This window comes from Tamandua tetradactyla, chromosome 10 (genome assembly GCF_023851605.1).
Source record: "Tamandua tetradactyla isolate mTamTet1 chromosome 10, mTamTet1.pri, whole genome shotgun sequence".
In the NCBI taxonomy this organism is placed as follows: Eukaryota; Metazoa; Chordata; class Mammalia; order Pilosa; family Myrmecophagidae; genus Tamandua; species Tamandua tetradactyla.
The window spans coordinates 84,681,596-84,696,644 of NC_135336.1; the positions used below are offsets into that span (position 1 = coordinate 84,681,596).

Consider the following 15,049-nt stretch of genomic DNA (forward strand, 5'->3'; position numbering starts at 1 on the left):
TAGCTCCAGAATTATTTTAAAGCAAATCTGACACTTCACATCATTTCATTCATACATATTTGGTATTCCCTTAAAAATTAAAGGCATTTAAATTGTAACACAGTATCATTATCACACATAAAAATTAGTATTCATTTACTTAGCCAATCTTCCAATTCCTTAGTTGTCAAAACCTTTTTGTTTTAGTTTTTAAAGTTTAGTCCAAATCCAGGTCCAGATAAGATCCTTACATTGCGGATGGCCAATAGTCTCTTAAATATCTTTTGATCTATAGATTCTCTACTTCTCTCTTTTTAATTTTACAGTATAATTTTTTTGAAGAAAATGAGTTGTTTTTCCTATAGAGTTTTCCATAGTTTGAATATTGCTGAATGCATCCCCTCATGCCATTTAATACCTTTGTCTTTCCCTGTAGGTTGACAGAACTAGAGGCTTCATCAGATTTAGGCTTGATGGTTTTTTGTTTTGCTTTGTTTTTTTGGCAAGAAGACTTCATAGTTGGCGTTGCGTACGTCCATGGGAGGTGCTTAGGGTGTGGGTGTCTGTTGTGATGTTAGCAGTTATGCTTCCATTGCCAAATGGTGATCCTCTACTTTGATCATTCCTTCTTCATCTACCAGTTGGAATATTTCTCTAAAGAGAAACATTTCCTTATCCATAGTTCCTTAACCTAAGGTATAATTGGTATATGAAGATAGAGTAAATATGATAAATAAAATTTCATAGGCCCAAAATGGAGGCACCTGTGCTAGGTCCCATCTAAGCAAAACCCAAAATAAGCACGTTTCTATTTCCTGTAAATGCCCTGGTTGCCCAGAAGACCAAATTTAAATGCAGCTGCTCTTTATCAATTATCCCCGGTTAACCTTTTCATTCCTAAGCAACCACCTGTAAGGCACTAGCCAATAGAAATTCTCTCTCAATATCCTTGCTTTTTCTAACCATAAAAATTTGTTTTGATTCCTGGTGCCTGCCCATGCAAAAAAAAAAGGTGTTGCTCTCTTTGTTCAGAGGAACTTCTCTCGACTCTGTGGCAATTGGAGTCTCCCCAGTTCAAGAATTGATTCAATTAAATGCCCTAAGATCTAACCAAATTTTGCATAGGTTTTTATTTAACAAATGTTTCATATTTTTGTCTTTACTTCCCAGTTTTCAAAATAAGGAAATGAATGCTTAATATTCTCCAAAAGTGATCAATGAGAATTCCAATTTTCAACTACCCGAACATAATTATATTTGTTGTATCCCACAATATTTGTACAAAGCCTCATAATTACAATACCAACATTACCACAACCAATATAACTAGAGAACACAATACAAGAATTCAATGTAGGGTCTATTTTTTTCTTAAGTTATGTTTCACTAGGACAGTAAGTCAAATTACTATATTTTAATGACACCTAGAATATCTTCTGTGTGGTCACACCACCAACTCAGTACACAACTGAGGTTACTCATTCCTTTTCTAGAAGTATTTCTGAAAAACTGTATTGTTTACTATTCTCTGGTTCCTGCCACAAGGGTTTTATACTCTAGGTTGGGGGGTAAACACCTATTATGACCAACAGTCCTTGCAAAACAAAATGGCAGTATGTGCAACTTGAAAAGAAGGAGGATAGAATGTCTAAGAGAGATAGTAAGATAGAAAAGTATTAAAAACTGAATTTTTACCTACTATTCATGGAAAAGAAGGAAAAATTGAGCACGGTCATAGGTAGAACATTGCACTGAAAGGCAAGTGACCTGGGTTGTGGACCCAATTTAAATATTAATTTGTTATGTGACCTCAGTCAATCACTTAGCTTTTCTGGTTCTCATTATACTTATATTTAATTGAAGGTGATTAAAATGTGTTCTGTTTGGTGTAAACCATATTTCATTAAAGACTTGGGGAAAACTAGAAAGATAAAAGTAGATCTTCTCTATGGTGCCACATTACTCAGGGTTGCATTTGGTGGGGTCACAGAAAACCCCACAATGATGACTTAAGCAGAAGGGTATTGGTTTTTCTAATGTAACATGAAGTCTGAGGTAGGCAGTCCTAGTTTGATACAGCAGAGCCATGATGGCATAAATGTCCTGCAGTCCTTCTGTCTTCTTTGAGTTGTGGCTTTTATTCTTAAAGGTCATAAGATTAGCTGCTCTATCTCCATTAATTGTATTTCTGTTCCAAGGAGTGAGAAGGGGGAGTGATTATACTAGCAGACTTCTATCTACACCTTGTTAGCCAGAACCATGACTCATGGTGACCCCTAGCTGAGAAGGGTGCTAGGATATTGTGTTTTTACTTTTTATAGTCCCTATAGTAGAGAAAGTAAAAAGAAAAGGGGATCGCAGTGGGTATTGAGCCATCCTATGATACCATCACAGATGTCTTCTGAGTTTCATAGATTATCTCTTTTGTGTACATTTTTGAGTGCTCAATTATAAAAGTTCTAGGCAAGGAAATCTACAAACGAGAAAAACTAGAGCTGATACTTGATTTAAAAAGATTTATCCTGCTCTAATTTCCAGCCTTATATCTGTACTCTCTGGGCAGTTTCAAAGAGCATTATCTCTTAGTGGTTAATTCCTGATAAAATAGATTTAATTGAATATATGCTACATGTAAAGTTCTCATAGTCAATATGTCTTTATACCCATAAGATTTATATTTATTTCTTTAAATAAGAATTAATACATTATATTTAAACTTAGTTTTTCTTTTTCTTTTCTCTAGGATTTCAAGCACACAAAATCCTTTATAATTTAAAAGAAGTCAACCTTTGAGATTTACCAAAATCATGAGTTATTAAATGATTAAGAAACTCTGCTTTGTCTCACATTTGCAAAGAGGTATAGGAGGAAATTAAATTGGTATTTCATTATAACTTTTATGACCTCTAAATCACCTGAAATTGGTTAACATTCTAAACACAGTTCTCTCAACATCTAAAATACCATCTGGTTTTTTGTGTCTGGGCTAAGATAAAAGAATCAAAATACTTTGTAATAGTCTGGAGTTTGTGAAATGTTAATAAATCTAATTTCTAGAAAAAGTTACTGAAATATTTCATACTGATTGTGAAATTAATCCACAGAGCATGAAGATATTAGCTGCAGACACCCTTAGTGCATGGGTCTCATTTAGGAGATTTAAATAATACTCTGTCAGTTGCAGAAGGAACCTCTGGCCTAATTTCTACCAGAATCCTCATTTCTTACCTAATATAATTATTATTGTTGTTCATTTATCACAAATGTATTCACAGAAGAGAGTTGGTGGGGGTGAGTCATTTATTCAAGGTTCTATGCTTTATATTTTCTACCATTGTTGAGAACCAAAAGCAACATCCAGAAATATACCTAATGTTCAGAGCTCACAAATCATGCTCTGTAGGACTCTCCTAGTGAGTCATTCATTTCTTCATTAAACATAATTTTGAGAGTCAAACAAAAATCCAAGTGGCTTATTTTACCCTTTGGAGCTGCCTGATGCTGTTTTCTTCTCCTTTGAAGAGAATAAGTAACCTCTGGCATATGCACCATCTCCTGGAGCACGACTTCGGAACTCATGCAAGTGCAGCCTACATGAAATCCTGCAGATCTTCTCTGCCTGAGTGGTGACTTCACATCTCCCCCTCCAAAAATCAGGAAATTTTGGAAAGGGCTGAGTCTCTTGCCTTTAGGGCAAGTGGTCTGGCAATTCTGCTGATAGCAAAGTGGGGGCATGTAGGGGAGAAGTTGTCTTACAGGCAAAACGAGCCATGTCTTACAGGCTCGCCATGGCTCCCAGCACTGAATGCCCCACCCGACATGTAGTTTGCATGCCAGAAACAGTGGTTCAATTGAAAAAATGGGTGGCATCATCAGCTTTCTCAACTAATGAACCACAAAGGCCCCCAATTATTATTAAAAGCTGAAAATTCCAATGAGCCATGTAATAGAACAATTAGACTGTGGTGAAAACATTATTACTTATAACTTACTTTGATTATTCAATTCATATTAAAACAAAATGTGGCTAGAGCATTTCCTGGGGCAAATCTGGATGAAAAGGTCACTCACTACTTTTGACGAACATTGAACATGGATAAGTTGCTTTTAAAGGAGTCTCTTTTTTCTGCTCAGTAGGCAAAGCAAATCCCCAGGCTTCACTGAACGAATGGATTTAGCAGCCATGAGTGCCTAGGATTGTGCATCTGTGCATCTACACCAGATAACTGAGTAGATGCCTGTGGTCAGACTCCTGCCCTCAACTTGTCTGTGGACCCCCTCCCTGGAAGTCTGGCTTCTTAACATGGCTCTGCCCCAAAGGTTAATGCAGTAGTCTGCAAACTTTTTTTCTAAAGGACCAGATAGTAAATATTTTAAGTTTTGCAGCCCATACTATCTCTCTCTTAAGTAGTCAACTCTGCCATTGTAACAGACCACATCCATGGATTGGATTTAGCGGATTGATATAACATTAGAACTTTATTTCCAAAAAGAGGCAGAGAATGGCATTTGGCCTGCATGGTTTTCCAACCCTTGGGAGTAAACCATGAAAATATACCTATCTGTAAGTTTTGATAGGAAATCAAGCTAAACATTGCCCATGCTTTGATTGAAAGATTTTTTTTATGATTTGAGGAATGCTTTCCTCTTGTATTGCCAAATGCCAAGGTGATAGGTGAATCTCAAAGATGCCTCTTTGGGCATACCTACCATCACACAAGTTTAACATATTCAATTTAAATTACACGAAGCAAAATTGTGGGAAAAGAATTATCTTGTGCCTTAGCTTTACTAGTAGATGGAAAACTTCTTCATAAGACATCTTAGGCCAGAGGACTCATTTTATGCATTGTTAATGTCTAACACTATTTGTGTCAAATATATATTACACATTATCTTAAAATATTGTATACAGCTAAATAAAAATCAATATATAAAGAATTCTTTCTCCCACACAAAGGAAAAAGCATTGAGCAGTAATTTTCTAATTATTAAAAATATATCCACCCATGGAATGGGTGTCCAGACTTATATTTCTATTTGTTTTTGTTTGAAGGACTTGAACACTAACAATTGGTAAAAAATCACGTATTTCTTAGAGGCATTTTTATATGATTTGATTATTCAATTTTTTTATGATGAAATTTTGTTGTATAATAAGCATTAGGACTCTGGAATCTTTAATAGCAAGGTTTTGTTTAGATTTTTTTCTAATTATTGTTGCTGTTGTAACTAGATTTAATTTATTTTTAGTTGGGGGTTTTAACCTAACTAAACCTGGAACAATTGTTTTTCAATACAACTCTGTAAAGAACTTCATCCACAGGTGGTTTTGTTTGATTAAAATCTACATTAATAAAAATAGCTTATCTTGTTAAACTTTTTAGCTCCATTCAGCAGTGCAGGGAAGTCACCCATCTATTGTTGTTAAATAAAACCCAGGAAACCACACCCTCTTATCGTCTGTAGCTACAAACCTAGCTCTTTAGCCCCTAAAGATTAGAATCTCATAATCTCTGTTAGGATGCCTGCTAAACTTTGAAAAACTGCTCTGAAAATAAAAAGCATAAATTGTTTATTGAACACTTTATATTTGTCAGAGAATATGGGAGTGAATAGCGGTGTGGGTGGATAAAATCCCATTTATTCATCTCAACAGTGCTATAAAGTAGGCAGTGTCACTATTTTACAGATGAGAAAGCAGGGTTAGTACCTTGCTAAATTCACAGAGTTGTTAAGAGTCAAGACCTTTATGAAAGGTCCACCTGGTCCAGGAACACAGTGCTTTTTCTCTGCTGTCAACATTCCTCCCTTTTAAATTCTTGCGGCCTTAGCTCTTAAAAAAAAAATCATTAGCGCAGTTGTAGGTTTAGAGAAAAATCATGCAGAAAAAAGGAGTTCTCTTATACCTCACTCTTGCACACAGTTTTCCCTTATTACTAACATTTTGCATGAATGTGCCTTTGTTAAAATTAATGAACCAAGATTATAATTGTATTGTTAACTCTATTCATAGTTTACATTTGGATTCACTCCTTGTATTATATGGTTATATTTTTGTAGTGTTTTATTTTTTAATTTTATTATGGCAACATACATGAAACAAAATTTCTCACTTCAATCAAATTTATGTATGCAATTGTAGCGGAATTTAAGTTCCTAGGTTCTTGACCACGCTGTGGGAAAGAATTCAAGAGCACAGTACGGATCGAGCAAGCAGGCCGAAAGTTTAAGTACACATGCAAGAAGGACATGAAGGTACTCTCAAAGAGGAAAGAGGTGAGAGGCAAGAGGCAATGTTGGGCAATCTGCTTTTATTGTTAAGCTCTATTTACTCCCCCTCCCCACTCCTTGTTCAGGGTTCTTTCTCCTACCCTCCCTTCTCCAGCATGATGCCTGGTGGTAGATAGTGCATTTGGGTGGGTCACCTGCAGTCAGGTGTTTTGCTTAGGTGGGTAGCTCCAGGCAGGATGTCTGTGCAGAACAGGATCTCCTGACCTTGATTAACTGTCCTTGCTCAAGGACTCCACGGGATCTTCTCTCCCCTCCCCAGTCCCCGCTCTAGCCAGTCTCACAATCAGTGGTGATTCCATTCACCACTGTGCCCTTCATTCTTTCTACATCTGCCCTTCATTCTGACTTATCTGCAGTCTGTCTGCCTCCCAATCTCACAATCTATAACACCTTTCTCTTTTTCCAGTCTAAATGCCATGGTGAGCCATTTCATTCTCATCAGCTCTCCACAGACCAAATCTCTAATACTAGTATTTTTAAATGATGCTAACCCTGATGAATACATTTATATTCCACCATCATTACCACCCTTCTGATCTCTAAATCTTCCTAATTTAGCCTCCCATTTATTCACTGGCTCCATTCATTTTCATAGGAACATTTGATTCTTCTGTAACTTTTTTATCTCTGGCTTTTGTTACTATCTCACCTTTTGTCCTCAGGAACCTTGCTCCCTCCCAGTGACACTTAGTTACAATTTCAGTCTTTCCTGTGCTAAAGGTATCCTTCTTCTCTAGTCTTTTCCACCCTTCATCCTGTCCATCAGATACTGCCAGATGATTTTTTTTGAACAATGCACTCTTCTCCCTTTTCTTTTCACTCTTTACCTATATATTACCAAGGTCTAAATTCCTTATCTATAATTCCTGTTTGGTTGTCTCATGCACCCAACAACTGAACTATGGTCATTTTATCTTAACATCCGTTTTTCTTCTCCCCTTTAAATATACTTATAATACTTACTCCTCTTGGAATGCTAATTCTCCTGGCTACAAGATATGCAAATTCTATCTATTCTTTAAGGGACTGTTTAAATTCTACCTCTTAGGAAATCTTCCCTCACTGCCCCTATTGGAAGAAGTTTTTCTTCTCTGAATTTCTGTATTGCTTTATTGATCTTCATGTGGCACTGTAGGTTTCTCTCTCATGTATCCTTCCTAATTTGTAAGTATTTTGTGAAAAGAGTCATGCTTTCTAGATCATTATAAGCCCCAAAGTATTTAGCAGTATCTTGCATGTAATAGGTTCCCATTAAAGGCTAATGAATTTTAAAAAATCAAAAGAACACTACTGAAAGAGTAATTTCAAGAATATTTACTGATAAAATTTCTCCATCGGTTTAGCTAGAATAGTAATAAAATGTATCCTGTAAAACATTTTTATAGTCTTTATTGGATCCAGTTCATTTATATTATCAAAGTTACACAAAGTATTGCTCCATAAATTAAGGCAGCACAGAAATTATTTTTCTCTTACCCTGCCCCTTTTTGTTATCAAGGTGTCCATTTTCACATAGTTCTTAGACACTGCTTAAGATATTTTTCCAATTTTCAAATTTAATTTTCCATCTCTTGCTTCTTGTTTTATAAGTTTTGGAGACATTTTTAGTAGTTCAGAAAATTCTAGGTAAACTATAAACTTTTACTGATTTGTACTTTTTACTTAACCTTGTTTATTACTTTGAAGGATGTGTTATGTTATTATTTGACCAAGTTTTTAAAAATTTATTAAGACATGCTAGAATGAGAAATGTCTTTATACTTTCTATTGAGGAAATATTTCCAAAACAAGTGATTGATGTGTGTCAACAAGGAATCCATTTAACTTCTCTATGATCAATGACAGTTTGCTTTAAAACTTCATTTTATTATGTTTTCAACACTGAATGTGCTATTTCATACTTCTTAGTGAAGTTTCTGAGTTCTAGCTTGATTCCTAAAATTGCCAATGCCATTTAACCTTTAATTTTCAGCCTCACTTTCCTTCCAAATATTTCACTACCATTTAATTATAGTGAACTTGCTATAGGCCACAAAAGTTATTTTTCTAAATTTTAGGATATTATACTAAAAGAGAAAGAAAAAAGTTTTATACACAACTATATATTTGAGTTCAGATATACCTTCCAATGTTTATGAAGAGGCAGCTACCCTGAAACCATTACCTCAGTCCACTCTCCTTTCTCCTTTACCTCACCACAGGCAGAGACAGAGAGAGAAAAGAGAGAATCATTTAAATAGTGTGAGAGAGAATGAGTTTGTTACAGTTGTCGGGAATGCTGCTCCCCATCTCCCTGCTGAGACAAAAAAAGCTTGGTTGCAATTTTAAAGAGAATCTCTTGCAAATATTGCAAGCACCTGCCAAGAAGAAAAGTCCCTATTTGAGCAGGGTGGGCTGGTCAGGGAGCAGGTAAATTTGGAAAACGATATCAAGGAAGACAATGGGGGAGATGCTGAACCATTTGCTCTCCTATGATTTTTTAGGGTAAGGATGTGTGAGTTTTCTGCAGGTCAAGTGGGCATCATTGACAGCTCTGGCCTTACTTAAGCCTTCTTCACAGTGTCCCACCCAGAGCAGACATCTTAAATGAGGCTGTGGACTGTACCACTGGGGTGGGAGCTGAGGGGAGTCTGGAAGAGGTGGAATTGGAGTGGGCTTCCCATTCCAGGTAGTCTGTGCAATGGGGAGATCTTCTAGCTCACAGACCACCCCTCGCCTGGAAGAACTGATAGAAGCACCTGGCCAGAGTTAGCCATTTGGAGGCCTGCTATACTAAGGGTAGCAATGATGACAGAAACAAATATAAAACCCAACCCTACACTAAACAGTTAAATAAGTAAAAATTGCCTAGAATGGAAGAACTTGGCACATTGTACCCTCTCTGGTTATTAGTATTGTTATTAAAGGCAGCAATATGATAAATAACAGATACATGTCCCCTTCAATTTCTCTTCCCCTGCCTCATCCCCAAATAAATAGAACCAAAGAGAAAGAGTATAAGAATGTATATGAATGTAATTTAAAAGGGAAATATTAGATTGCATACATAGTAACAGAAAAAAAATTTTTTTAAATCCATGGAAGTATACAGCACAAATAGTGAGCAGTAAGTTAAACCATGGACTATATTAATAGTACAATTATGTGCTAACATCAGTTTAACAAATTTTCTACACCAATGCAAGGTGTTAATGAAAGGGTGCTATATTGGAACCCTGTATGTTATGTATGATTGTTCTGGAAATGTACAACTTCTCTAAAAAAGAAAAAAGAGTAAAAGAGCAGACTAAGACCCCTGTCTTTTAATAACTACAAGTGACTAGAAGGCTCTGATGTCTGTCTCATATGTCATTAAATTAGGGAACGCATAATTTGACAGAGCATGATTAAAGTCAGTGAAAAAGAAAAAATTGAAATGTCCTATTTTCACCCTAGTTACAAAGTGTTAACACTTCAACAATCGTGAACTAGACGGAGAAAAGGTAGAAGAAAATATATAGGGCAGGAATTCTTAAGTTTAACTGCATGCAGCAGGCCAATCATCAGGGTCTGATTCTGGCATGCTGTCACATTTGGGAGCATTATTTCAAGAAATCCAAAAAATTCAAAATTTGAAGCTGGCTCTCTGGAAATTCATGAAGGTGTATTTATCAAGGCAGGAAGAAAAATCTTAATTTTATTTAACAGATTGTTAGTATGATTTATAACTTTTAAATATTTAGACATTTAGTATATTCTTGCCCAGGGCCCTGCAAAATCATAGGGCAAGCCAGGGGGCATCAGCAGCTCAGAATGCTTTGTACAAATTCTCTTTATCATTATCCACATAAAGATCCTTCTATCTGCCCCCATATTCTCCAGATGTAGCCCAAGCTCGGACAGAGACAACCTGAGCCTTCCCTAAAATCTTGTTATAAAGTTTATGAGGTACAGTAGAAATCTTCAAAAGTGGATTAAAACCATCCTACCTGTGCCAGTTTGAAAGATTTATGAACCCTAGAAAACCTACCTACCTAGGATTGGTTTTACTCCTAACCAATCTTGCAGAGAAATGGTTTCTTCTAATCCCTATTCAGTACTATAGGTTGGAAGCTTGCTCAGGTTATCTCCATGGGGATGTGACTCAATCAACTGTGGGTATTAAGCTTGATGAGATGGAGATGTGTCTCCACCTACTCTAACGGAGTCTTGATTAGATTACTGGAATCCTGTAAAAGAAGAAGTATTTTGGAGAAAGCTTCAGAATGCTGCAGAACCATGAAGCAGAGAGTCACTGGCCAGTGACTTTTGGAGATGAAGAAGGAAAATACCTCCCAGGGGACTTCTGGAGATGAAGAAGGAAAATGCCTCCTGGGAAGCTTCATGAAATAAGAGGCCTGGAGAGAAAGCCAGCAGATGCTGCCATGTTCACCATGTGCTTTTCTACTTGAGAGAGAAACTCTGAACTTCATCATGCCTTAGATTGGACATTTCTAGAGACTTGCTTTAATTGGTACATTTTCATGGCCTTAGAACTGTAAACTTGTAACTTATTAAATTCCCCTTTTTAAAAGCCATTCCATTTCTGGTATATTGCATTGTGGCAGCTAGCAAACTAGAACACTACCCAATATAAATGCCATAAATGAAACAAGTTTCAAGAAAACCAATACTTTTGGTAATGCTGGTGTCATGGTCAGGTTCATGTGTCAACTTGGCCAGGTGATCCAACCTGGTTGTCTGGTTGGGCAAGGGCTGGCCTGTCTGTTGTTATGAGGACAATCAATGAACTTGAATCATGATCATGTTGGCTTCATCCACAGTTCGCCTTAGCTGATTGCATTTGTAATCAGCTAAGGCGAATGTCTTCTGCAATGAGTGATGCTTAATCTAATCACCAGAAGAGGATTCAGAAGAGACAGTCACTCTTCCTGCTTCAGCCAGCCAGCTTCTCTTGAGAGTTCATTGAGAACCTTCTTCAGAGCTGCCAGCTTGCAACCTGCCCTACAGATCTTGGACCTTTACACTCCCATGATTGCCCAGCCAGCCTCTCACTGAGAGTTTGTTGAGGACCTTCACTGGAGCTGCCAGCTTGTTGTCTACCCTACAGACCTTGGACTCTATATTCCCATGGTTATGTGAGACACCTTTATAAATTTTATATTTATGAATATCTCCTGCTGATTCTGTTTCTCAGGTGAACCCTACCTAGCATACAGTTGGCAAACTGTATGAACATTTAATGAAATTGTCAAAAGAACTGTAACAATTCTAAGATATTGGTCAAAAAGTTAGTTAAAAGTATAGAAATCAAATGAAACTGAAAACATCCTACTGATGTACTGAAAATTTTAGTGATAAAAATGTTTTCCTAAGATTAAAACACTGTTTTCCACAGTCTTTAAAATAATAACAAAAAAGCAACTAATATAGTTATATATATATATATTCATTTGGGTAGTAAATTAGAGTTTACTTATGATTACAATGAAGAATATATTGTAGAATGTTCTTTAAAATATGTTTCTGGTAAATCATTAAACTTGGAAAATTCAGCAAATTGATCATTATTTTAGTTTGTTGAGCTGCTGTAGCAGATACCATAAAATGGGCTGGCTTTTAACAATGGGAATCTATTAGCTTACAAACTTAGGTTCTGAGGCTGTGAAAATGTTCAAATCTAGGCATCATTGAGACTGATGTTTCTCTTCTGAAAACTGGCTGCAGGTGATCCGTGACTCCCATCACCTGGCAAGGTCCATGGCAACAAGTCCCTTCTCTTCTGAGTTTCCTTGTTTTCAGCTTTTTGCTTCAGTGGCTTTTTCTCTTTCTCTGTACTTATCCCATTTATAAAGGACTTTGGTAAGAGAATTAAAGCCCACCCATAAATGAAGTAATCTAATCAGAAGGCCCTACTGGGGTACAAGTGTAGTTCAATGGTAGAATTCTTGCCTGCCATGTGAGTGGCCTGTGTTCAATTCCTGGTCCATGCACTTATCCCAAAAACACAAACAAGCAAAACAAACAAACAAAAATTCAACAACAGCATACTCATATGGAAAAAATAATGAAATGTGACCCTGTCATATAGCATACCAAAAAAAAAAAGACCCTACTTACCACAGGTTTACATCCACAGTAAAGGATTAGCTTTAACAACATGATTTTCTGGGTACATAGGGTTTCAAACCACCACAATCACCTTGCAAGTTGATCCAAAATGCAAACTGGCCTGCTTCTGATAAAGGCTTGAAATCCCCTTGGCTTCCTCTACTAGTCAGAAGTTACAAAGATAAGCTTCTCAGAATGATAAATACTGGGTGAAGAGGTTTGGAACTGAGGGTTTTTCTTCTCAGGTTCTACATAAGAGACTAAAAACCAAAATAGAAGTGGGGGGGGGGGGGAGAGGTGCTGTGAACCTGTTGATTTAATTTAATGTCTGCCTTCCCTGATATCAACAAAGCATGATTTACTTATATAGTTTGCTTTGTGTTATGTGGAGGGAAATTGGTATGGGGAACTGTAGAGCAAAGGAAGGCAAATAAGCAGTGAAAACAACTTGGGGAGATGGTGTGAGGTCCTTGGGCTGAGATTTCTGCAGCTCCCATTGTAAAGGGTGTAGTGGAAGTAAGACTGATATACAAGACAAGTTCCTCTCCACCACCCTCATTTCTCACCACCACCAATCCAAAGAGGAAGAGGTGGCTGTTTCCGTTAATACCACTACTCCATGAAGGCATCATGCTTCAAGATTCTGGTCTTGAGATTGTTGGTCACACAATGTTATTGTCTCACCACTCTCCTAAAAAGGGGTTCTGGTGGTCACCATGATCATACAATGGAGGAAGAATTAGAAGAGGCGTAAGAAGCTAAGTATCTATGATACCGGAGAAAGTTTGAGAAGACGTAGAATAATACCTGTGGAGATTTGATATTCATCCATTGAGTAGGTGGAGTCTAATTTCCCACCCTAGAGAGTAGGCTAGACTTTGTGACTGGTTTTTATGGAAAAAAAAAGAAAGGAGAAGTGATGGTATGTGACTTTTAACATTAGATCATAAGACGCAATAGGCTTCCTCTTTGTCTTCTGTCTTGGGCCACTCTCTCTGGGTTATCCAGCTGTGATACCTTGAGAACATCCAAGCAGTCCTATGGAGAAGCCTACTTGGTGAGGTAGAACCAATACTAAGTTGGCAGGCATGTGAGTGAGCATTGGAAGTGGATCCTCCAGCTAGTCAAGACTTCAGATGATTGCAACCCTGACTAAATATTTAACTGCAAACTCATGAAAAACTATCAGAACTACCCAGCTAACTTGCTCCCAGATTCCTACCATGACATATATGAAACTATGACATATAATTTTTGTTTTAAGCAACTAAGTTTTGGGATAATTTGTTATGCAGTAAGAGATAACTAATACAGTACCATACTACTATGAAGTTGGGAAGCTGGCAGGCATTATTTTATCATGTCTTAGTTTTCTTGCTGCTAAAACAAACATCATAAAATGGGCTAGCTTAAAAACAGGAATTTATTGGCTAACAGTCTCAGAATGTAGAAAGACTGCTTCCTCCTAGGGTGTGGTTTTTATGGAAAAAACCATAAAAAGCCATCCAGAAGATACTCCTAGGTATCTTCTGGATGGCTAACAATCTTTGGGGTTCCTTGACTTTTCAATCACATGATAATGTACATGTCAGCACCTTCTTTCTCTTCTGGGTTCCACTGACTTCACTTCTGGCTGCTCCATATGACTTCTCCTGCACTGTTCAATTTCCTTTGCTATAAAGAGTTCAACCTTATAGTATAAAGGCCCACCTTAATTCAGTTTGGGCACACCTTAACTAATAGCATCTTCAAAGATCCTATTTATATGATTCAATCTCCAACAGTCAACTCAACTTGCAATTTAGTAAATTCCCCTTTTTAAAAGCCATTCTGTTTCTAGTATACTGCTTTCCAGCAGCTTGCAACCTAAAACAACCATGCATGTATGCTGGAGGTATCCTGATTTTTTTTGGAATAAAGAACCTAAGAAAAGTTCTAGTCCCTTGGACTCTATATGGATAACTGAAGAGTATGAAAAAAAGACAGAATGTATGATCTGGCAAAGTCACACTTTATACTTTTATTTCCCCCTTTTCCCTTATGTGCCAGTTTGAAAGGATTTATGTACCCTAGAAAAGTCATGTTTAAATCCAGATCCATTTTTTATAAAGGCAGCCGTTTCTTCTAATCCCTATTAGAAGTACTGTTTGTTGAAAACTTTAATTAGCTTATCTCCTTGGAGATGTGACTCAATTAGTGTGGGTATTAAACCTGATTAGGTGGAGACATGTCTCCACCCATTCCAGGTGGGTTTTGATTGGTTTTATTGAACTCTTTTAAAAGCACTTTAGAAAAAGCTAGAGAATAACGAGAGAAAGCCATGAGATTCTGAGAGAGCAGAGAATGCCACAGCACCACAAAGCACAGAGTCCACCAGCCAGTGACTTTTGGTGATAAAGAAGGGAAATGACTCTTGGGGAGCTGGAGAGGAAGCTAGCAGATGATGCCATGTTCGCCATGTGCCCTTACAGCCAAGAGAGAAACCCTGACCGTGTCTGACATATGCCTCTCACTTGAGTGAGAAGCCCTGAACTTCATCGGCCTTCTTTTTTATTTATTTATTTATTTATTTATTTTTTAAATTTTTTTATTAATCAAAAAAAAGAAAAGAAATTAACACAACATTTAGAAATCATTCCATTCTACAACATGCACTCAGTAATTCTTAGTATCATCACATAGATGT

General features: G+C 37.0%; 1 protein-coding gene across 3 annotated transcripts in view; it reads left to right on the plus strand.

The window, feature by feature from the left end:
* Positions 1-14,144, plus strand: part of JAM2 (junctional adhesion molecule 2) — an 86,728-nt gene extending 72,584 nt beyond the window's left edge. For all 3 annotated transcript variants that reach the window (XM_077118770.1, XM_077118772.1, XM_077118773.1), the window contains one exon: positions 2,723-14,144. Coding sequence is in view for 1 of the 3 variants with exons in the window: in XM_077118773.1 (XP_076974888.1) it covers positions 2,723-2,755 (33 nt within the window). In the remaining 2 variants the exon portion in view is untranslated. The remainder of the gene's footprint in view (positions 1-2,722) is intronic.
* The last annotated feature ends 905 nt before the right edge of the window (positions 14,145-15,049 follow it).